General features: G+C 56.3%; 2 protein-coding genes across 4 annotated transcripts in view; both read left to right on the top strand.

Moving 5' to 3' along the window:
• DGCR2 (DiGeorge syndrome critical region gene 2) overlaps positions 1-5,406 on the top strand; it is a 45,309-nt gene extending 39,903 nt beyond the window's left edge. For all 3 annotated transcript variants that reach the window (XM_059863828.1, XM_059863829.1, XM_059863831.1), the window contains exon 10: positions 492-5,406. In XM_059863828.1, the coding sequence (XP_059719811.1) occupies positions 492-733 (242 nt within the window). In that variant the 3' untranslated portion in view covers positions 734-5,406. The remainder of the gene's footprint in view (positions 1-491) is intronic.
• A 3,673-nt stretch (positions 5,407-9,079) lies between these two features.
• LOC132336347 (carbonic anhydrase 15-like) lies at positions 9,080-15,766 on the top strand. Its single transcript, XM_059863752.1, has 8 exons — positions 9,080-9,146; positions 10,729-10,764; positions 12,706-12,876; positions 13,082-13,242; positions 13,893-13,985; positions 14,268-14,334; positions 14,532-14,698; positions 15,356-15,766. Exons 1-8 carry the CDS (start codon positions 9,080-9,082, stop codon positions 15,572-15,574), a joined length of 981 nt encoding a protein of 326 aa, XP_059719735.1. The 3' UTR covers positions 15,575-15,766.
• Positions 15,767-24,301: the final 8,535 nt, after the last annotated feature.

Raw genomic sequence — 24,301 nt, 5'->3', positions numbered from 1 at the left:
TTTTCTAACATGCTGCTACCATTTTTGGCCTTTTGAAGGTGGGTTGATAGAGTTTGGTATTAAGAAGTAGAGCAAATGTCAAAAATAAGAGATTCTGGATGAAATGTATCCAGCCTCTTCTCTTCTCCCTGCTTCCCCCACCCACACCCCCCAAAAATTGACCAAAAATACCACTGCCTAATGATTCACCCAGTGTTCTTCAGTTTTGCAGCTGTGATATTCACATACTGTAGAAAACATTCCAGTTTGGGATTTTATAGCAGCATATTTCACAGGATAAGTGAGCCTGATTAGTGCAAGCATCTTATTTATATGTCAAAGTTTTATTTTTGTTACACAATTTTCCTGTTTTGCAGTCTCACCTTGTTTTGCATTTGCTCAAAACTGGAAAAAACTCAGAGCTCCCAGAAATATGGATCATAAATCAGTTTGGGAACGTGAAATGGTAAACTTCACGTTCTGATTCTGCTTGGTTTTTTTGTCCTTTGCAGATGGAGTTCTTTCTCAGGCTGTGCAAAGCAGTCCTCCATCACTAGGAAACTGTGATGTATCCCCACAGCTGACAGAGGGATCACTTCCTCCCTCAGTTGGTCCTTCTCCAGTGGAGCTGGAAGACTCTGCTGACAGCAGCACCTTTCTTGTCCCTCCTGACACACCCATAAATGAAAACACCCCAGCAGAAACTTTGACAGGCAGCCGCCACAGCCACTGTTCCCTGAACACCATTGTATAAAGGAGTGAAACGCCCCGCACCGCTCAGAGTTTTAGCAACTGTTTGCACAGACAAACACTAATCCGAGGCTTGAACTTCAGAAGGAATCTCCACTTTGTTTTTCAGACACTGCTTTTATGTTCTAGATTAGGATCGTGCCTCTTGTTTTTGGCTGTCGTTACTCATTCACTAATCAGTTTGTCCTGTAAATATGGATTGTACAACTGCTCTTTTTTCCATGGGCTGTGGAAAGGAGAGCAGAGAATTCCTTTGACTTCTGAGGAGGTGAGAAGTATGGGTAGTTTGGGTTGTTTTTTTTTTTTTTTTCCTTAACCTGAGAGGAATCAAAATCTGCATCAGAAAAAAGCTGCTTGGATTTGGCTGGACACCACTGGACCCAGGAAACAGACAATGGAAAAGGGTGGGGGCAATCACTGTTCAAGCAGAGAAGATGGAGCTGCAGCAGGCTGGGGGCCTTTTGTATGGAGTGGGACACATGCCATCAAGAGTTACACTGTGTAAAACACAGTGCCAGAACACCAGAGGAACTGGAGCAGGAATGGTCTACGCCGTATGTGACAAATGGGTACTGAGAAAACAGGGATTTGCAATTACAGTTATTTGTTGTATTGTTGGATAAACTTCTGGCCCATGAAGAAAACTGGGTCTGTGTGATGTCCCTTGTGTAGAACCCTCACGTGTGTTAGGAAGTACTTTAGGGAAGAGATGGGGAGCAATTAACTTTGATGCAGCCTGAGTTCACTGTGTGAAGCCCCTGTTTGTTCTAATCCCATAAGTAAGATTTGGGGTATTTTCTTAATAGGTAAACCCCTTTCTGGTTTAACTTCTTTACAGTGAATGGGTGCACAAAATTGGCCTGGATACAAGACCACTGTTCTTGCTTTTCTTATTGCATGCTATATTTAGCATGTGTGTTCCCTCCCCTTCATTTCACTTCTTTAAAGTTCTACAAATACCACTTAAAAATGGTGATCAACATGTACTATAGGTGATGTTTAATTCCAATTGGACACCTGTTCCTTATCTCAGTCCCATAAATAGCCAACCCTGTTCTAGAGATTTCCCCTGTGCCCCTCAAGCCATTTATCCAGGTCCCACAAGGGGTTATAATGAGGTTAGTGTACTTAAATCAATAAAGCAGTTTGCTTCAGTCTGATATGTCAACTTAAATTTCCCCCTCGTATTGAACTCTTTAAGCTAAGTTAATTTACAGATGGCAAAGATTCATTCAATCCCTCACGATACCCAAAGTCAAGCACTGTTGGTTTTGATAATGAGTATAAAATAATCTTTACAGACAATTTTAAATTTAAGTTTGGATTTCAGTGTACAAATAGTTTACCCTTTTCTCCCATACTCCCATTGCCTCTGCTTCTCCTTGACTTACTGTAACAGTCAGCAGATGAGATGAATTATAAGGAATTTGTAAAGAATGCCTCTTGTGAGTGGTCTCCTGTTACCTTATGAAGGGTACAAGCCTAGAGGGACAGGAAGAAAGCACTGCATGGGGCTTGTATGTGATCTATTTTTCTAATAATAATGAGAAATCATACTTGTATGACAAATCCTAACCCACTGTTGTGGTTTCCCAGTGCAGCTGACTCTTTCCCCATGGAATATGCTGCTACTTTCTATTCCCTGTCTTGCCTATAGGCTTATACTGTACTTGGGGATTGGTCTTGACAGTTCAACTCGTTTTGCACAGAAAACTGTGAGTTTGGTTATTGAGGTCCTATCTGGTGTCTCGCCTTGCAGACACTGCAGGCAGCCCTGACTCCACCGAGAGCGTGAATCACAGTTCTGGGAGCGCTGCTGGCACACGAGTGGGAGGAAGCACTGGTAGGAAGCTTCTCCTCTCTGCCTGGAGCTGTTCCACCACCCCATCCTGCTCTCTGCTGTGCCTGGCTCCAGCAGCAGTGGTACGAAACGAGAGGAGCAGTTCTCCACCCTATGGGGTCTCTGACTGAGTCCTCCTCCGAGTTCCAAGTCCAGGTCTAATGAAGTGGATGGATAGCAGTAGTCAGAACCCTGCATACAAATTATTGAGCATTTCTGAAGTATGAAAATAAAGCGGGTTTTGTGCATTTTTAAGCACATTCATACGTTTTATACATTGTATGTACTGATTTTTCTTTAGTTTTATAGGTACGAATGCGTGTGTGCGTGTGTGTGTTTCTGGGTGGTGATATATATATATCTCTATATATATATATATACCTATCTCTATACATACTGTAGAGAGTAACCTTTGTGCTGCGTCCAGCTAGGTGAAGCTAAGCACTGAGATAGAAATAAGGCTCTAGGGTTAATACTTCTATCGAGCTGGCTACACTCTCTTGTAGGGCAGGCTGTGATAGTGCACACTTAAATAGGATGCAGAGTCTATGCTATACAATCTGTTCCTGAAAAATACTTTGTTAGCAGTGCAAAGTAGAAAACTTCCAATTTCTTTTGAAGCCAGATGGAATATTTGTTCTTTGTACTATCCTAGCGCAATAACAAAAGGCCTTTTGGCTTGGTTCAGTCTCTGAGGCTGTATTTTGTGGCTGAGGTGAACAGATACCTTACCTCACACTTCTCCTAACACTGCGGGAATCTGTTCAGTATTTTTGTATTTTACTTTTGGTTCTGTGGTGAATTTTAATTGCAAATAAGCTCTGTTACAACTGGCAACTTCATTGTGGCTCCTGGTTGTAGCTATTCCAAATGGAGGCTTCTTTGTAGAAGCCTCGGTGTGATATTTTCCCCATTGCTTCTGAGCCTTTCCCACTTGTATATTGGCAGGAGGCTGCTATTTTTTCTGTTTTCCCCTATCCTCCTTCATCTTAAATGTAAACAAGGGAAATTCTGCCTTGAATAGAGCAGCTCACTAAGTACAGCTCGTTTGCCTCTCGGTGGGTTTCTAATTTGGCAATAAAATTGTCATTTCCCCCCCTTTTAATGTAGCTTTTTCACATTGAATACTTTCTCTTGGAGTAAGAGCCTTTGTAGCAGAAAATATCCCAACTACTCAGACCCCTGGACCCACTGGGGAAGAGTTAAGAGCTTTCTTGACAACAGTGGACTCCTCAGCAAACCTTCCTTGCCCTTGGCAGGGTGAGCAGTGGGCAGTTTGTCCTGAGGGCTGGACAGAGTTGGTGCTTGCCCAAGGAAAACCTCTCTGGTTTGATTGCCATTCAGTTGATGAGATCTTTGGAGTTACTTTCTGCATTGATTTTCCCTCACTGCCATTCACATCTCTGGATGTTCTTAACATCTGGTGCATCCTGAATGTCCCTGCAGCCCCAGCAGGGAGATAGCATTGCCACGTGGGAGCCCAGGCTGTGTTTTTCTTGGGATGCCCTTGACTGCAGTTGTTGTCAAGTCCCAGCACTTGGTTCTGTGCCAGGCTGGTCTTGTCCCACTGGTCTCAGACAAAGCTGCTCCTCAGCTTCCCTGTTCTGTGGTGCCATATTGAGGCCTCTGCTGTTCCCTAAGAGCAGCCTCAGACACTCTGGTTTGTCACTGATGCCCATCCACAGTCCCACAGCAGCCTCTGGCTCTGTACTGGGGGAGTTCAGGGTTAAAATGTTACAGGGGTGGTGGGTTCTGTTGTGCAGGATCAGCACCATCATCAGGTGTGCAAGGAGCTTGTCTGTGTAGTGTTCAGTCCTGTTTAGTTTGAGCCTCAGACTGTTCCTTCAGCCATGCACAGCAGGACACTGATCTAGATGAAGTATGAAGTAGGTGTACATTTTTTTCTGAAGGCTGAATCTAGCAGTTGGTGGGTGCTCTGCCTCCACAGGTGCCATGGGGTGATGGCCTGTTTCAGTACTTGGGAAGAAAATGTTTTTTGTTAGCAGTAATTATTACAATTCTTTTCCCATCTCACGTTAAATGAATTTGAACCTGGTACTTAAAGATGTTTTTATCTTTCAGATGTGACTTCTCAGTGGCAAGACACTGATGTTTTAATGTTGCCTCGTACAATCCATAATGTGCATCTCTTTTTTTCAGTTGCTGAAGCGTCTTTTTTGTCCCTAGCTAAGGAACATGTAATATGCAGAAATTTCTTTTATGTTTCCCTTGCAAGTTGGGAGCTGGACCATAAAATTAGAGCAGTTGAGTGTAGAGGAGGTGAATCAAAGTTCACGTTTGCTTCTCATGTTCCCCAGTCCCAAGTGAAATAGGTGTTTCCTTGGAATAGATGCTTTCAGTGATGAAGATGTGCTTCCCCCAATAAGAGTCAGCATTGCCTGCCTGCTACGGTACCACATAGCTTTAATTTTCTAGGATGTGCCCCTCGAGTGTTGAGTGGGTCAGGGTTGCTGCCAGCAGAGGTGGCTGTGCTGCACCATCCCTGTGTGTTGGGCTGAGGGTGCCTGGGAGGCTGCGAGAGAATGAGACACTGCTTTGTACCTTCCTCTGGAAAATCATTTTAGCCAGCGCTGCACTTGCAGGCTTCTCCTGTGTAGTTGGTTTGTGACTGGACTTAACTGTGGCAGTGTATAAAAGATTTTGATATTCTGTGAAATACCATGTAGAATTTAAATTTGATACTATAATAATTGAGTCCCTGTGACACTGGTTTTTGTTTTAACTTCTTTGGGGTTGGCACTAATCTCTTTTTTTTTCAAGATGCTGTGAGAAACATTTCATCCAAATGCCAAATAAATTGTGTTCTGTAAGAGAAATGTCGTGTTCCAGTGTCTGCTGATTTCTGCGTCGATGTGGTTGCCCAGCATTGTGAAGGAGGGTTTTGTTAAATCACTCTTCTGAGCTGTGATCTTGCAAAAAGATCAATAAATGCATTTAACTTTGAGCAGGTAGTCTGCCAGAGTTCCTATGTGTACAGATTCCAGTGGGATTCACCTGTATTAGTGTAATTTTAGGAAGGTTGTGACTTTATACCCAAGAAAATGAAGTGCAGTGTATTGGTGCTGCCCTCCCCAAACCCATGGGAAGCTGCTGAGTCCAGGGGCAGGGGGCTCTGCAGAATGGAGAGGCTGGTCCAGACTCCCAGCTCGCAGTGTTTGCAGCGGGCGCTGTGGCTGTGGGGCCAGGCCGGGCCCCGCTCCTGTCCCTGTGCCTGCAGAGGGCAGCTCCCACCGCAGCCGCTCCTCGGACCTGACCAGCGCAGCTCCAGAGCTCCACGGCGGCTCCAGGCGGGTGGAGCCGATGGGCGCAGCCCTCGCCCCGCTGCTGCTCCGGGGGCAGCCGCGTCTTCTCTCCGCAGCAGCTGCCGCATGAACCCCTCTTGGAGGGGCTCAGTGTGGCCTGGAGCCCGCGGGGCTCTGCTGCTGCTGGGAGATCCCGTGCAGGTACAACCTGCCCTCGTCTCCTGCCCCTTGCCTGGGGACAGGGCAGCTCCTGTGGGCAGCAGCATGGATTGTCCCAAGCACAGCCAGGGCTCTCGGGCTCCCCGCGTGTCCCGAGGCAGCTGTGTGTGCCGACCCTCGGCTGCTGTGGCATTGCTGTGGCATTGCTGTGGCATTGCTGGGCAGCCTCCTGCTGTAAGCTCTTAGCAGCTTAAAAGGCGTTTTTCTGAGCGAGAGCTGAGCAGCTGTGCCGAGCACGGCGTGTCCGGGGCGCTCAGGCCCTGGGAGAGCGCCAGGGCGGGGCCGTGTGCTGGCGGTGACCCGGGGATGCCAGGCCCGGGGGGAGATGTCGCTGACCCCGGCGGCGGCGGGAGCGTGGCATGAATGAAGGGGCTGTGCAGCGGCGTGTGCCCAGAGCGCATCTGCCGGCCACAGTGCCTCCTTTGTGTCGCCCCGGAGGGCCGGCCCCTGCTGCGCTCCCTGCCCCGCTCCCGGCTTTCTTCCTGGGCTAGCACCAGCTTATTATGGGGATCAAAGATCAGAGTATTTACTGCCTGTGAACTTTGCCTCTCTGGATGCCCGCCTCTCTTCGTGCACCACCCCTGTGTGATGTGAACCGCACTCCAGAGGCTCAGGGTTGGTCTTGTCACTGTCCCTGTCTGCCCGGGTCCCCGGCCAGGCTCCCGGGTGGCAGTGAAGGATTTACCTCCAGGAGCTGCTGGCACCTCTGCTGTGTGCTGGCACAGGGCTTGCTGATGGTGCACGTGGTGGGGGTTCCCATCAGGGTGGCATCGTGCCCACGACCAGTCGATGGTTGCAGCTTAAGTAATTATTTTTATCTTTCAGTGGTATTTTTCCCTTTATCGTGGCTCTTGCCCTTGGTGCTGTGTGTGTCTGCAGGGACCTCACCACCTCCTGGCTTGGTGGCAGCAGGCTGATGGACATGGTATTGCCCTATGAGGAGGACACAAAACTGCAGGATCAAGCTGTGAGCTCACCACCACCACGTCAGCAAGGCCGTCAGTTTCAAGGCTTGATCTGGTTCCTGTAGAAAGTGGAGGTTGCCCCTTCCTGGCATGAGTGCCAGCAGCCAGCCATGCACCCTAGGGAGCAGTGCAGGGTGGGAGCAGGGGATGGCTGTGCTGCTGCCACTGCCTTTCCATGTGCCTTCTAGATCCCACTGCTTCCTCACTCTGCTCCTGCTTCTTGTGGGGGCTCAGCACCCTGTTCTTGCCCCTCTTGCTAAAAATCACTACTAGAGAAGCCTGAAAATCTAAAAAAGTGTCCATGGGGCAATGAGTCTCATCTTCTGACCTCAGGAGGCTTGGGCTTCTCCCTCACTTCTGGCAATACAGGCTGTCCTGCTGTGGGCGTGTAGGAAGAGGGATCACTTGGTGGGCTCTTGTTTCCAAGGGAGGTGTTGATACTATAAGTGCCGGAGCAGCTCCCCTCTTTCCCGGCAACAGTCGGCAGCAGGCTGCGGAGCCGGTGCGACCCTCTGCCGCACCTGCCCGCCCCTTGCGGCTCTCTCCGGAAGGATGACCGCAGCCCTCTGCAGACTACATCATCCCTGGAGCAGGGGCCAAGTGTCAGCCACGGCACAGGTCCAGCCCAGCCCAGGGGACACCTGTGCTGCCACCCTCCTCTGCGCCCTGCACCAGGGCCCAAACGTGGCTCAGGCTGGTGCTGCCTGGCGGGGAAGAAGGTGCCCCAAAGAATCCCTGCTGAGATGAGCCCGTTGTAGCATTGGCAGCCAAGCAGCTCTGCTGAGCCAGAGCCCATCCCTGGCCAAGCCGGCAGCAGGGGCTGCTTCCCGCTGGCCGGGCGCTGCTGCCGGGTTTGTTCATCCTGGCAGTGACTCGCCGGTGCTCCCGGCCAGGGCCAACGAGGGGAGCTGCGGGCTGGGCCCCTTGGCCTCCTTTCCTCTGCTGCATGAGGATGGCACGGATATTTAAGGAGAATGTGATAACACCATGCTCCTGTGTTCTCACCCCCTTTCTACCTACCTAGCTACCTGCTGAGATCCTGGCTCCTGTGGGACCTGCCTGGACAGGTGCAATGGGATGGCATATGCTCACTCCGTGCTGAGGAGCTGAACAGCTGCCTCCACCAGCACGGGATGCCTGCACTGTGCTCCGGTGCTGCTCGGATGGGTGTGCAAGGCTTGTGCCCCAGCACTGCCCCCTGCACTGGCCAGCCAATGCCCCATGGCTGTGAGAGCATGAGCCACTGCAGCCTGGTGCCCACTGGAGAGGAAAGGGCTGAATCCTGCCCCAGCACTGTGCAGCTCCTTGGTGACTGCAGGGACTGAGGGTCACCTATAGCGTGGCTGTCCAGGCTGCCTGGGCCCCAGGATGAGGCTTCCAGGAGGTGCTCACTGGGCTTTGTCCAGAGAGGGGCCTGTGCTCGCAGGCAGGAGTTGGGTTGGGTCTGCGGGTCCCCATGGCACCACTTGCCCCTCATCAGGTGGGAACCACCACGCTCAGACACGGGAGATGCAGGACCCACTGCTGGCTGGGGAGTTCGTAACCTGGGGGGAGGGTACATCCCACAGCCTGTCTGCAAGGAATGGGGAGGGGATGGCCCAAAGCTGTTGTCCCCAGCCCGTTCTGCCTCCTGGCAGGGCCCTAAAGTCCATCTGTGGTCCCACACACTGTGCGGGGGCGGGCTTGGGCACAGCGGGGATGCTGCCGACCTCCAGCTTTGGGGATGGGGAGCGGGATGGTACCGGGCGGGGAGCGCCGCACCCGTGGGCTCCGCCAGCCCCCGCTCCCCGCCTGTCCCTGTCCCTCCCCGCGGGCAGGGACCCGGCGGGCGCGAGGGGCTGGCCGGGGGCCGGGCTCTCCCCGCTCCCTCCTAGCAGCCGAGGAGTTAAAAACTCAGCCCGGGTGATGAATATGTAAGAGCAGAGCCCAGGCTGGAGCCGAGCATCTCCCGGGCTGCGGGCGCTGCCAGCGCTGCCGCCCGCCCCAGCCCAGCACCGGGCGCACTGCGGAGGGACGGGACGGGACGGGGAGGTGCGGGGGTCCCCCCGCTGCCCCGCGCCGCCATGGGCCCCACCGGGCTCGGCATAACTTTACTGACACTGCCCCTCGTCGTGCGAGCGGCCGCGGGAGGTGAGCTGCGCCCGGGGCGGCGGGGCCGGGGGTCCCGCGGGCGGAGAGGGGCTTGGGGGGCGCGGGGTCGGGGGCTTGGGAGGCGCCGCTTTTTGCATTCTCTTCCCACGTGTCGGGGGTGATGCGGACTGAGGGATTGGCAACAGGGGCTGGGGGACCTAGTCTGTCCCAGGAGCCCTCTCCTGCCCTCCCACCGGCCCCTCCCGCTGCTGGATGGCCCTGAGTGCTGCCGGCCTCGGGGTGCTCGAGGTGGTGGGGCCAGGGCCCCCTTGGGACAGTGGGGTCTTGGGCTTCAGCCCATTCACCCCACAGACCTGCACCACCGGGAAGCACCAATGAGGACGAAACCTCGGAGCGAACGGGCGCTGCCGTCCCGGGCCGGGGCGCTGGGTGCTCACCTGCATCCATGCCAGGCTGGGGCGCCCAGCGCTACCTTGGCTCCTGCCGGAGGATGCTCGAGGGCTGGTGCGTGCAGGTCTGAGGATTTCTCAGGAGTTCTTCTTGCCCCCGGACCCCAAGATCCTCGCTTTGGGAACCGTCAGAGTCCTGCCTGCTCTGTCCCACTCGCAGTTCTCCTCGGGGGCTGGTGCCTCCTGTACCACTCTAGTGAGACTGTGGGTGCAGTGCCGCAGGCTGGGCCCTTGAGCAGCACAGGTGGAGGCCGCAGGGCTGCCTTTGTCCTGCTGCTCCGAGCGGCTGTGGCTGGCACGAGAGCGTGGCTCGGCTCGCCTGCAGCCGGCCCGCTGGCACGGACCCTCGGCCATCAGCGGGGACCCTTCCCGTGGGCTGGGCCCGGGCTGCACCGGGCTCTTCTGTGCCTCCTGCCAGGAGCAGAACGGGGAGCTGAGGAGGGAAGGGGTGCACTGCATCCCCTCTGCAGAGCTGATGGCCCTGGGTGGACGTGCAGCCAGCAGAGCAGGAGCGCGTCTTTCTTGGCATCCCCTCGGTGTCCCTGCACCTGCCGCACCAGCACTTGTCATCGAGCCCGTGGTACCCAGCGCCACCCGAGCGCTGGTGGGAGCTCGGCAGCTCTGGCTGAGATGGCCTGAGTGACGGGGCCGGCCACCATCCCCACAGCGTGGGCTCGGGCCTGCCCACCGCCCGCCTGCTGCCGCTGCCGGCCCGCCCGCGGGAGCCGCGGGACACCGGCACGGCGGGGAGGGACACCGGGCACGGCGGGGAGGGACACCGGGCACGGCGGGGAGGGACACCGGGCATGGCGGGGAGGGACACCGGGCACGGCCGCTGCTGCCGGGGGCCGCTGCTGTGGGGTGAGCCTTGTCTCCCCAGGATGGAAAAGGGGGATGGCTCCACGAGAGCTGGGGAAGGAGCACAGCGAGCAGGTTTGGCTGCCTTGGAGCAGCGATACTGAGGGAGGTTTCCCTGTGAAGCGTGTGGGGGAGGCAGGGAGGGTGTGAAAACACTAGCGCCAAAAATAACCGTGATGAACACAAGTGTTGGCGGGACCCCGGGCTGCGCTGGGGGATGTCCTCATTGTCAGGGGGTTGGGCACAGCCATAGGTGGGTTTGGGAAAGGGTGTCTGTCTCCATCACCTGCCCTGAGCTCTCCTTTCTCCCGCAGGGCAGTGGTGTTATGACTCACAGGACCCCCGATGCGGTGAGTGGTGCCCAGTGTGGGTGTGCTGGGGCTGTGCAGGGCTCAGACCCTCGTGTCTCCCCACAGTGTGCAGCTGAGAGCACCCTGGGCAGCACCAGCAAGGCCCAGGGGGGAGTGTGGCATGGAAAATGGTAAATTCCCCCATAGGAATGGTTAGAGGAGCTTGACTTTTGGGGGTGTTGCTGTAGAGACTTGACAAACACCTGAGCCCCTTGGAGCAACTCAGCCCCACCCCTGAGCCAGGTCCAGGTGCTCCTGGGGCAGCACCAGCTTTCCCCCTTCCACCTGAAACAAATTAGGTCCAGGTTTTAAAACACTCTGTTAGAAACCCCATGTAGTGTAGGCAGCAAGGGGGCCTGGGGGTCCAGGGGCCTGACTGAGGAGGGACAGCTCCCTTTGAGCAGCCTTGCCCGGATGGGGAGGGAAGCATGGCTGGGGGCACTTTGTCTCAAAACACACAAATACAAATTACAAATAGCTTGTAAAAGGTTAATTAAAGATCATCAAGCATTTAATCAGCTGTTACGGCCCAGCTGTTTTATAGCTCTTGGGTTTACATGCCCTGTGGCTGGTGAGCTGGATTGCTGGGCTCGGTCTCACCCGGTTCAACGCCGCTGGGCTGGCAGCAAGGGCAGGTTTTGGCAGGGCAGAGGGGCCGGTGGGAAGTGGCTGGAGCAATGTGGAGCCGGCTGTGTGCCTGCAGCAGAGCCATGTGGAATGTCCCCTCCTTATTGAAGGCACCTGGTAATCTGTGGGACCACCCAGTTACACCGTGCCAGGAACCTGGTGGGATGGTAGCCCAGCCTGGCTGCAGCTCCCAGGGCTTCCAGGCAAAAAGTTGCCTGAAGTAATGAGAGGACAACATAAAGGGTAAGGGCTGAGCCCAGGGGGGCAGGAGGTGGGATACAGCCCACAGTGTCTGTGGTTTTGTCTGCCCAAGAGGAAGGTAAACGTCAGAGCTGAGCTATGGGGCACTGCTGGGGGAACAGTTCCCCAAACCCTGGCTGTAGGCAAAGGCATGATGTGTGTGTGAGAAGAGCCAACAGTGCCTGCTGGGATGTGCTGAACTCCCCTGGGAACGGAGATGCCCTGGGAGGACAGGGCTGGAAACACTGAGGGAGCTCCTCAGTCCCAGCTGGGACTGAGACCAGATACTGGTGGCGCCCAGTGCTGACACCTCAGTCCTGAGCTGCAGCAGGAGGAGGACTGGGGTGCCATGGCAGCCACACTGGAGCAGTGAACAGCAGGGTGCCTGGCTGGCTACATCCTACAGCTGTGGGCCGCCGCAAGGGTTACAAGAAGAGATGATGCTGGGGCAATGGGGACAAGCCACATATATGGGTTGGTTGTGTGGTCTGGCAGTGGTGGCAGCCATGGGGACTCTGCTCACAGCCCCCAGGCAGCACTGTGGGTTTGCAGTGTGTGCAGTTGGCTGCCAGCACTGCTGTGTCCTCACCCAGCTCCTGCCATGGTGACCCCCCCCACCCCAGGAGCTGCTGATGGGCATTGTGTGGTCACTCTGGAACGAGTGTAGGATTTGCCCCAGGATGAGTTGTGTGGCCAGGTTGCATTGTCACCTGTCACAGCTGGACAGAACCAGTGTGAGTAGGCTGAGCATGCTAAACCCAGCAACGGGCAGAAGGGCAGGGAGAAAAGCCTGCCCTTCACCAGCATCAATGTGGAGGCTGCTGCCAGGCTAAATATAGCCCCCAGCCCCTCGAGGAAATCCTGCTGAATTATGGATGAGGCTGCAATAAGCCCCTGCTCATCAATAGGAAGGAAACTTAGCCGGGCAGGAGAGCAGTTCTCGTGGGATGCAAGACCGGGCTGGCAGGGACAGCAGGGCTGGTTGGGGACACAGCCACTCGTGGCCTTGTGTCCCCCTCTGGGGGCAGCGGTGGTTCGGTGGCTGCCCGTGGTGCCCCTGCTCCTCCTCTGCAGGGCCCAGCCACTGGAAGGAGCTGAAAGCCACATGTGGTGGGGACAGGCAGTCCCCTGTGAACATCGACAGGCGCCGGCTGCAGCGGGATGGTGGCCTCGGGGACATCCTCTTCGAGGGTTACGACCAGGCTCCCCCTGGCAAGTGGAGGCTGACAAACAACGGGCACACAGGTGCGTGCTGAAGCTGGGCACCTTCCCCTGTCCCAGTTCCCCAGCTGCCATCCTGACTGGGGCCTGGCTCTGGCGCCACTCCTGGGTGCTGCAGGATCCCATGCAGATGAATGCTAGCGCTGGGATGAAGCCGGGGGAGAAGGAGCTGTGCCAGGGCTGTTCCCCACCCTGAGCCTCCCCTCAGCCTGTCCTGCTGCCCTTGCAGTGATGCTGAGCCTGGCGGGCGAGTCGGCCTCTGAGCACATCACCATCAGCGGGGGCGGCCTCCCCGGGCGGTACCACGCGCTCCAGCTCCACTTCCACTGGGGCAGCCCGGCTGGGAATGGCTCCGAGCACACCCTCGATGGGCACCAGCTCCCCATGGAGGTACGTGAGAAAAAGCCCCAGCACGTTCTGGCTTGCCCAAGCCCTTGGTGAGGTGGGAAGGGGAGATGCTGTTGTGCAGCAGGTGATGGCTCTGTGACTCTGCACTGGTGGTGCTCCTCAACAGTGCTCCTGCACAGGCACCTGGCTGGTGAAAAATGAGCTGACGTGAGACTCGAGGTGTTTCTTTACCATGCATGGGCCAAGCTGCTTCGTCCAAGGCACTCAGTGGGTTTGGGGGGCTCTGTGCCCTGCTGGGACCACACACTGAGCTAGTGAATGCAAGTGAGAGCAAGCAGGAGCGTGCTGTGCTAAGCACATTGGGAACCTTCTGGATGAAAGAGGCTCTGCGCCTCTAAAATATTCATTATCTGCCAGAGGAAAGCAGAATTTATGTTCTGTGTCTGGCGAGCACCCCGGGACTGCTGGCCCCCTTTTGCACACCCTTCAAAGGATGCTTGCTTCATTGGGGTGCTTTGATCCTCCAAGCACCCACCCCACAGAAGTGCCAATAGGACCAGAAGGGCTTTACTGGGAGAAGTTGACTCAGAGTCTGGCCAAGCTGGCGGGAAGGAACCATAGCAGAATGTCCTGCTGCCAGGGTGTTGGCTGGGGGCAGCTCTGCACACCTGACTCCTCTGTGCTTTCCTCAGATGCACATCGTCCACATGAATGCCAAGTACCAGACACTGGCAGAGGCCAAGGGGCATCCCAATGGGCTGGCTGTCCTCGGCTTCTTCTTCCAGGTGGGTCTGCAGGGGCTCCCTAGAAACTGGGTGCTGGTGGTACAGCTGGGTGAGTGTTGTACGGGTGTCCTGAAGGAGTGGGAAGGGGCAGGAAGGCTGGGTCAAGGCCAGGGGAGGCTGGGGAACCCACTGACTGCAAGAGAACATTACTGGGAACCTTCCCCACTGCTCTGCAACAGGGGAGGCTGGCTCTTCCTGGGGTTGCTTGGCAGGACAGGATGACCCAGCTCTGCTCTGCTCGGTCTCTGCCTGACTTCAACCACTTATTCACCCTGTATACAGGTCTCTGAAACCACTAACACCAACTACAACACCATTGTGGCAGGTCTGAGGAATGTCTCCCACGCTGGTGAGTTGCCTCCTCATCAGAGTAGGGCAGGAAAGGAGGAGGGCAGGGATGCACCCCAGTGGGTTGGATGGGGGAGCCTGCCAGTCTCTGAGCTCATCTGGGTTCATCTGCTGAGGGGAAATGGATGAGGGCGGCCCTGCTGTCCCCACCACATCCCTGGCAGGGGACAGGCTGAGTGTCCCTGTCTTGCCCCACAGGGGACTCTGTGGATTTGGCCTCCACATTCCGCCTGAGCACGCTGCTGCCGCGGGCCGCCCGCCTCTCGGGCTACTACCGCTACCAGGGCTCCCTGACCACGCCCGAGTGCAGCGAGGCCGTCGTCTGGACTGTGTTCGAGGAGCCAGTGGAGATCGGCCGGGAGCAGGTACTGCCATGTACAGCCCCACGTGCCAGCACCCACCAGGCTGGGTCCCCACGGTGACCTCTCTCCTTGTCCTTCCTGACCCTAGAGCAAGAGCACAGGGAAAGTCATCTCTATAATAATGCTCCTGGCAACTTGGCAATTAATTAATTTTGTGAAGGTTAAGTAATGGAGATGTGGCCACATGCCAGTGGGGAGAAATCCCATCCATACTGCACTCCTGCCCAGCCTTGGCATTCAAAAAGAGAAATGGGAGTGAATCCATTGAAGCTCAGTAGATGTTCCAAGGAGATGGATGGATGCATGGATGGATGCATGGAAGGAAGGAAGGAGTTCTCCTTTGCTGCTCAAGCATTTTAGTAGATGTATTTTCTTGAGGGAGTCATGGGCCAGCCACTCTCTAAGTGCTCACTGTTGGCACCAAAACACAATTAGTTACTTTAAAACTCCAGACCTGATCCTTGTAAGGACCTGCCTCTGCTTACCGGTGGGTCTGGCTTCAGCAGAGCAGTGGGGGTGGTGGGAGGACACCCACTGGTGTGGGGCCATGCCACGGGTCCTGTGCCATTGGCAGTGGGGCAGTCTGAGCTGGGCTGACAGTGGTGGGGCCCTGGGGTGCCTGGCAATGCAGCTGCCCACCCTCCCTCTCTCCCTGCACAGCTGAAGGCATTCGTCAGCAGCCTGCACTTCCCACTCGAGGGATCCACGCTCCTAAAAATGATCAACAACTTCCGCCCGCCGCAGCCCCTCCGCAGCCGGAAGATCTTTGCCTCCCGGGGGGCCACAGCCAGCGGGGGGTCCCTGCACGGGGACCACCACCAGCTCCTGTCACCCCTGCTCCTCCTGGCCCTGCTCAGCCTCTTCTCACCAGCCCCGTAGGGTCTGGCCCTGCTGCAGTGGAGACGGAGGTGGTGCATCTTGTTCATGGGAAATGGGAAACAAGGAAACAAAAGCACCTTGAAACCTTGGCTGTGTGAAGATTTTGTGAACCTGCATCTCTGCAGAGGTGAATCTCTGCAAGCCTGGAGCTGCCCTGGGATGCCCCTGGAGATGGGCAATGGGAGCTGCTGGGAGGGGATTTTGTATTGACCGCAATAAAGCCAAGGTCCCATCAGTGGGTTGCTGCCTCTTTTTTGCTGGCTCTGTGTCCCTTCACCATCTGGGGCAGGTGCTCGGCATGGCACTGTGGGGTCATGGGGAGGGAGCTGGGGGTGCTCTCTGGGTGCCATTCAGGGATATCCCCTGCATGGTGGTGCAGGCAGGCAGGAAAGAGCCAAATCCCGGCCCTGGCTCGGGATGCGTGCAGTCCCTGTGCTGCAGACGCTGCCCTGTCGCTCTCCCCAGGCTGGCTGTTGGAGGGGTGGGGGCGTCACTGGGAGCGCAGCACCTGCAGTGCCCTTGTGCAGGACACAGGGATCTTTCCACGGAGCTCATTTTGTGCTGGCAGGAATAACTGCAGCTGCCGGGGCAGGGCTGCGTGAGCGGGGTGGTTCATAATTAATGTGCTGGAGCTCCAGGCATGTTCCCATCTTCTCCTGAATTATGGGTGAAGAGCACAGGCCGTTATCCGGGAGAAGAGGGGGCAGGCTGAGGTTTTTCATCATTGCTGGAGGGAACCACTGCCAGTGCCGGGCTCCAGCCCCCAGCCCCAGCGGTGGCCGCCCCACCCGTGGGTCCCGAGCATCCCCCTGAGCATCCCCCGCGCGAGGCTCCTGGGGGAGGCCCTCGCTGCAAGAGCCTCTCCGTGGGCGAAGGGGCCCCGTCCCAGATCCCCGATGCCCACGCCGGGGGATGTGGCTCTGTGATCCCCCCGGAGCTGTGGGCTGGAGCCGCGGGACACGGGGACACGCCGGACACGCGGGGGCGCCGCGGGCACGCGCACGGAGAGGCGCCCGCAGAGGCTTGGCGGCCGCCAGGGGGCGCCCCTCGACAGCGCCACCTGAGCCCCGTGCGCCTCGGTCCCCATCCCCGACACCGCCAGCTGTGCCCCGTGCGCTTCGGTCCCTGTTCCCCATGTCCTTGGGGCCCTTTCCTTTGTGTCCTTTGGCCCCTGACTCCTGGGCCCCTATCCCTCCCTTTTCCCCTCTGCCCTCTTCCATATGTTCTTATCCCCTGTGTCCTCATGCCCCTGTGCCCCATGTACTCCTGCTGCTGTCCCTTGTGCCTTCATACAACCATTCCTTGTATCTCCATGCCCCAGCCCTTGTGTCCCCTGTGCCACTGGCTCCCACGGCCTCTTGCCCCTGTCCCCCATGTCTGGATGCCATTGTGCCCTGTGTCATCATGTCCCTGGCCTCAGGATTCCATTGCTCCCTCTGCCCTTCCGCCCTCCCTGCTGTGCCCTCTCTTCCTCCCATGTCCCACCATGCCCCCCTATGTTCCCTTCCCCTCTATGTTCCCATATGTTCTATTCTGCCTGTTCCTTCATGTCCACCCATTCTCAGCCTCACTGTTCAGCTCCAGCCCCTTGTGCCCAAAGGCCACAGAGCAGCTGCCCCATGGACATGCCCAGGTCCAGCCCAGGGTGGGCTCAGCCCCAGCTGGTGAGAACAGGGGGCCCAGTTGGCCGTGGTGAGCCCCAAGTGGCTGCAGCCCCCCAGACCACTCCAGTGCCAGGCCAGACTGTGAAGGGCACCCAGGCAGTGGGACCAGGTGCCTGCCCAGGGGGACCATGGAGGGCACAGACTGTGGCTCCCAAAGGCATTGGGACCAAACTGTTGGGCAGTAGTTCTGGGAGCAGGCACTCCACAGGGTCCCTATCATCTGGGGGACCCGACCTGGCTGGCTGTGGTGTCCCCAGCAGAGGACAGTAGTGGCACCAGGCAGGGTCTGGCAGCAGAGACCCTCTGTACAGCTGGACACCAAAACCACCCCAAAGGCTCAGCACACCTGGGCAGCCCTGCTGGGACCCGCAGTCTGGGGTGGTGCTGTGCCTCTGCTGGGATTGCCGGGCTGCCCGGGAAGGAACACAGCAATGCCCCCCTCCATGGGCCATTGCTGAGCTGGGGCCACACCCCAGCTTTTCCCGCCTTTGCCCTGCCCTGGCATGGCCAGGCAGCGGTGCCCGGGTGCCACGTGCAGGGAAGTTTGTGCCGAGGCAGCGGAGCGTGCCGGGGCCGGGGCTATTCCTGGCTCCCAGCTGATGTTTGGCCCAGCAGGCTCTCGCTTTTGGCGGGCTCTTGCTTTTGGCGGGCTGTAATTTTAGCAAGGGCTGTTTCCAAGCAGCTGGGCTGCGGTCAGAACAGCTGCCTGGGAGGGTGCCTGGCTCAGCTGGGGGGCTGTGATGTTCATCGGACCCCTGCCCACAGCCAGCCAGGGGGGTCTGGCCAAAAGTGCCCAAAACATGGCAGAAATGTTTAAACCTGGTGGTTTTTCCCCGCAGTGGCTGCAGAGGAAGGGGAAAGGGCTGTGGCTCTGGCGTGGGGCTGGCAGCATGTGCACAGGGTGGGGAGCTGTTGGTGAGGGTGTCACTGGCTGGGGTAGGAACCCAGAACTCTTAGGGATGGACAAAGCTGTCTAAGATCATACTGACACTGCCAGCTCCAGCCATGTCCCTGAGCACCACATCTACAGGATGTAGGCTCCAGCCCAAGGGTGCACCCAGTGTTCTCCTCCACTCCCCATCCCGCTGTCTGCTCTGCCCACCCTGGCTGTGGAGATGGAAAAAGGCAAATCTGGCTAAAAGTCCTCCCTGACTGGGTGAGCCTAACCCCGAGGGCCTGGTGTGGACCTTGGCAGCCAACCCCATCACACCCCTCAGCCACCACTGCCACCACCTTGTTGGCACCATTCCCTACCTAGAAATTTCTTAACATTAAACTAAAAAGTCCTACCCAGGGAGTCATAACAAGGTCTGCAATTCAATGACCACGTTTCTCCAGAGAGGGAGCACTAACCCTGTAATCAAATCTTCATCAGCACACCTGACTGGGGATCAGCACCTGTTTACCTCAAATATGAGAGAAAACAAGGGTTTGCTGAGTCCCCAGGCCAGGCTGAGGCTCTCCTGGGAATTACATTTTACTGCCACAATAAAATTGAAATAATAAATATTTTGAAGCAGCTGAAAGGTGTTTATTTTTGAGTCGGTTCAGCTTGTTTACAATCTGCTTACAAGCCTGGGCACTTATCTTTGGGGCTGTTTACCAGGCTCTCCCCCAGGCTCTGGTGTGGTTTCATACACATCTAAATAACCCCCAGCTAGGGGGTACCTTCCTGCCAGCTGCATGCCCTGGCAGTTGCTGTTTTGACACCGTTATGCAAATGATTTCTCTCGTCTTCACAAATGGGCTTGAATGCTCAGGTTATGTTTTCAACCACACCAGCCTGGAACATTTATTTATTTCATTTAATTCTCTTCCAATCGAAGGGCAATAAACCTTGGTCTCTTGGTCTTGCACTCTCTGGCTGTCTCCAGCTGGGGCTTTGACCCAGGGCTGCCCAGGGGTGTTTGATAGTATTTTGTCATTCATGACTCGTATTTTATAATTTGTATCTTGTATTTTATTAATTTATAGCATGTATTTTATTAATTTATAAATTTATTTCCCAGACTTGGGGAAACCTGGCCCATATTTTGTGAACCTGGAGGCGGCCCCTGTACCCTGCAACAGGTCAGACTGAGGGGTGACCTCAGAGAAGGGGCTGCCTTGGCAGCAGGCAGGGAGTGATTAGTTTAATTCATTAAATGACTGAGTAAATTCAGGGTGACCTGACAGCAGGGTAGCAGCAGGAAGCTGTGGTGGTGGCACAGGGAGAGGAGGCCACAATGTCAGTGTCAGGGTCTCTCCTGGCTTCTGAGCCCACAGGAGTGGGGTCAGTGGTGCCCAGCTCGGGGCTGGAAGCTCTGGGGTCACTGGAGGGGGCTGTGTGTGCACATATCTGCACATATGTGTGCAGTGTGTGTGCACACGTGTGTGTGTGTGTGTGTGTGTGTGTGTGTGTGTGTGTGTGTGTGTGTGTACAGCAGCTGGGACATCCCACACCAGGGCAGGGACCACCCTGTCAGGCAAGACCCCACTGGCCCTGTCAGGGACCCTCAGGGGACAGGAGGGGTGACCCTGGCCTGGGGACACCCACCCTGCTATGGCACAGAGTCTTGGCACAGCCTTGGCACCAGCCCCAGTGGGTTCCTGTTCAGCACCACCCACCCTGCCAATTTTGGGCAGCATCATTCCACACTAAGTCCTTTCCCCCATCTCAGGGGCTGATGTCCCCCACAAGGTGGTGATGCCCCAGGGTGAGAGCCCTGGGGACTCAGAGCTGGCCACCATCTCAGGGGCTGATGTCCCCCACAAGGTGGTGATCCCCCAGGGTGAGAGCCCTGGGGACTCAGAGCTGGCCACCATCTCAGGGCTGAGCTGGCTCGGGCTGGGCCGCGTGGTGCTCGCTTGCCTTCACACGTCAGCACCCACTGGAGACAGTTTCACTTCCTTTTTTGGGGCGCCCTTTTGAATTTCTGATTGGGGACTGTAGTGGGTGAGGATTAAATTTAGCCAGGGGATGCCCCACTGCTGCACAGCTGCACAGTGGGGCTGGCTGGGGAAAACAGGGGCCAGTGCTGGCGTGGCACAATGTGGGCTCTGCACAGCCTCTCCCCAAGTCCTCCAGAGAGCACAGTGATGTGAGTGCAGGGGTGTCAGGATGGGGAGCAGGAACCAGCAGCACCCTCCAGGTGCTCGGGGGCTGCAGCCCCCTGGCTCAGGCAGGGCAGAGGCCATGGGTGTCACCCGGGCTTGGGACAGCTGTAGCACCAAAGCGAGGGCACTTGTGCCATCGTCCCGCTGCTGTCCCGGTGGCTCTGGCTCTGCCCCACTCCCCCCAGCCTGGGCTGGGGCTATTCTGGGACCCTGCTCTTGCTTTCGAGTTTCAGCCCTGCTGCCTCCAGGAACGCGGCTGTTTGTGCAGCTGCCTGGGGGCAGGCGGGACCCATCCCCTCCTCTCCGGCTGTGCCACGCCGCCCGTGCCTCTCCAGACGAGCTGTTTCATCAGCTCCAGGTGCACTCTCTCTGCTCCTGCCACGTCCCCACAAAAAGAGATCCCACCTCCTCCTAATACCAGACGTTGGGGCTTGCCTGGCCTGGGGAAATCACCCAGTGGTGAACAATAAATAAAAGCAGGTTAAGGCTGTTTTTTGGGGCACAAATGTGGCCGGAGGTGGTCATCACGGAGGGGACCCAGGGAGGGTTTGGGGATCAGAGCAGAGTTTTATGCTCGAGGTTTGTGGCGGTGGTTTAGGTACGAGGGTTGCAAGAGCTCCTATGGTCCCACATTCCTTTGCCAACATTCCTGCTTCCTTCACTCTGTTCTCAGCTGTGGAACCCCTCCAAGCCCATGATGTCCAAACCCCCAGGGTTTGTCAAAAGGCCCCTGAAAGCCTTGTTAAGCCCTTCCCTGGGGGCCTCAGCCTGAGAGAGCAGTTCTCACCAAGCCCAAACCCTTCATGGGATCCACTGCTTCTCTTTGCAGCTAATTAAAGCCTTCCCGAAGCATCTCATTTACTAAATTAGATCCCCCTCATTTTAAAATTACTGGCAAGCTGGGAAAATGAGAAAATAAATGACTGTTCAAATTGCAGTGCAGGAGCAGGCAGAGTGAGAGCAGGAGCTGCAGCTGGGGAGGGGAGGGAGGTTTCGGTTCTGCTCAGCACATTTGCTCACCAGACACCCCCAGCGAGGGTGGTGCGGGAGTGGATGCAGATTGCTCTTCCCAGGCACTGCTTCCCTCCCTGCCAGGGGATGGATCAGGCCCTGCATCCCTCTGTGATTCCCAGCCGAGGCTCTCTGGCCCTGTTGGAGGTTTGTTAAGGGTAAAACTCTGGCTGGGAATTTGCCAAGTTACAGGCAGCGGGGGAGGATGGGAGCCCCGGAGCAGCCAGGGCCACTGATCTATAATTAATCAGGCTTTTTTCTTGACAGTTGTTGCTTATGGAAAAGATTTAGTAAAATCTTTTAATCAATACTTAGTGAGGTTTCCTGCCTCCTGAGCCAGAGATGTGCTGTGCCCTGCCCACACAGACCTGAGCTGAAGTGAGACCCCAGCTCATGCCCCAGATTGAGCCCATGAAAGCTGGGGGGGTGTCTTGTGACCAAGGAATGGGCTTTGCTCAGGAAATGTCAAGATGAATCTCAGGACCTGGGGAAAGCATTGCCCTGCCAACCTCCCCCAGTGCCCCTCCCCAGAAATGTGGCACTTCTCAGGGTAAAACCTGCCAGCACAGCTGGGATGGGGGCTCTGTGTTACCTGTCATTCACTGCAGCCTCAACCACTGCTAAGGTGATTCAACAACTGCTGGAATTGGTAATTATTGAGGCTTGATCTTTGCAGCAGAAAAGAAGTGAACATCCTCCCTGGCAGCAGGTCTGGGTCATTGGGGCATTTCTGGCTGGCAGAGTCTCAGGCAGCAGCTCTGGCAGCACCACAAGGCTGGGGATGAGATGCCAAAGGCAGGGGTTTGCCAGGGAATAACCTTGCTTGAGCAAGGAAGGGGATCAGTGGCAGTGTGGAGGAGCTGCTGCCATCTCTGGGCTCACATTCCCAGCAGTGAGCTGGAATGGATGGATGCATGCCCAGATGTGGCCGTGCTGCAGGGACCCTCACCTTCAGCACCACCTGCCATAGCCCAGCAGTCCCCAGGAGCCAGCCCTGCCCCTCTGCCACAGTTGTCCCTCTCTGCTCAGGAAACTCTGTTATAGAAGCCTTTCTTGAAACACAGTGGGACAGATCTCTCCATCATCTGCCTTTCCTTCTTTTCCCTGGCTCTGATGCAGGCTAGCATTGTGCTGCTGGCTCCTTCCTTGAGGCCAGCAGCAGCCCAGGGCTCTGGCCTGCACATGGGTTAGCTCTGCAATGATGGGATTTGGGATTTCCTGTGAAAACCATGAGTTTGTGACCCCACACATGGGAAGGGACGTTGTGACTGACCCCCTGAGCAGGGTGATGGGAAGGGGGCTTTGCCCTATGCATGGGGCTGTTCCATGGCAAGGCCTCCTCTGCCCAGCTGGATTTAAAAAAAAGCAGGATTAAAGCCAGTGAAGTTGTTTTGGAGCATGAGGTGCCCTTTGGCAGCTCAGGTGGGGTCAGGGCCTGCTGCCAGCTCCCTGACAAAAAGCAGGAGGGAAGGGGCACTGTGCTGTCATATCAATACAGGCTGGGGCACAAGGGAGTTGACAACAGTCCTGCTACAAAGGATTTGAATAATGACCTGGCAATGTCCACCTGCAGCCCAAAAAGCCAGACATATCCTGGGCTGCATCAAATGCAGTGAGGGCAGTGGTTTGAGGGAGGGGATTCTCCCCCTGTACTCTGCTCTGGTGAGGCCCCACCTGCAGTGCCGTGTCCAGCTCTGGATCCCACAACATAAAAAGGACATGGGCCTGTTTGGGTCACTCTAGAGGAGGCCACAAAGATCTCAGAGCACTGGAGCACCTCTGCTACGAGGAAAAGATAGGAGAGTTGGGGCTGTTCAGCCCTGAGAGGAGAAGGCTCTGGCAAGACATTATAGCAGCCTTTTAGCAGGCCCTGATGCAATAGGACAAGAGATAATGTTTCTTAACTAAAGGTCAATTTAGGCTAGGTAAAATGAAGAAATTTTTTACTGTGAGAGTGGTGAGGTGTTGAAACAGGTAGCTGAGGGAAGCTGTGGATGTGCCATCCCTGGAAAGATTCAAGATCAGGCTGGAAGGGGCTCTGAGCAACCTGATCTGGTTAATGTCCCCGTTCATTCCAGGGAGCTTGGACTGGATGATTTTTAAAGGTCCCTTCCAACCCAACCCCATTCTAGGGTTCTATGATTCTGTGTCTTCAGAAGACACTTGCAGGGACATATGGCAACCCAAAGCCTGGAGCAAGGCATTCCACTAGCACAGCCTGGGGAGGGGGATGTGCTGTGCCCCCTTTCCCAGGAGGCTGGTGAGGGACACCTCCCCCAGAGCTGCACATGGCATGGCTGGGTGCTCCCAGCCCCTGTCCCTGGAGTGGCTCCTGGCTGCCCTGATGGGGTGACAACAGCAGAGCACTGGTACTTTCAGCACAGCAATGGCTGCCAGCCCTTCCAAGGACAGGGATGCAGGGAAACATCCCCAGGGCTGTGCTGGGGATGGGGACAGGGCATGTGACATGCAGGAGTCCCAGCTGTCGTGGCACAGGGTGTGAGGGACAGGCTGGTGTTTGTGCTTAACTGGCAGCTACACTGGGTCTCCCATTCTGGGAAGCACAGGGGTGACAATGAAATGGGGACAGAGCCAGGCCTGGTGGCAAAGGGACGTAGCTGGCTGTGCCCCCACCACAGCCCACGTGTGCCTGCGAGGCAGCTGGCACCCAGAGGCACAGGAGCAAGAGTCGAGGATGGCACAGCCAGGGCTATGTGTTCAATGAGTGCATGGGGGCTGAGTGCAGGCTGTGCCTCAGGCTGCTCATTCCCCATCTTGGCAGTGCCAGGAGGTTTCATTGGGGTCCCCAGGGTCAAGCAAAAGCTTCACAGAGCCCCTGTAATATGAGTGTGTGTGTACACATTAGTGTTCCCATCCCACCCTCCACAGGTGCCCCTGGGCTGCTGCCAGGCCGCGAGCGGGGAGCGGGCGCGTTGGAAGGACACAGAGCCAGGGA

The sequence above is a fragment of the Haemorhous mexicanus genome, chromosome 19, assembly GCF_027477595.1.
Source record: "Haemorhous mexicanus isolate bHaeMex1 chromosome 19, bHaeMex1.pri, whole genome shotgun sequence".
Classification (NCBI taxonomy): Eukaryota; Metazoa; Chordata; class Aves; order Passeriformes; family Fringillidae; genus Haemorhous; species Haemorhous mexicanus.
Note: the sequence above shows the minus strand (reverse complement) of the source record. Positions and strands in the feature narration are given on the sequence as shown.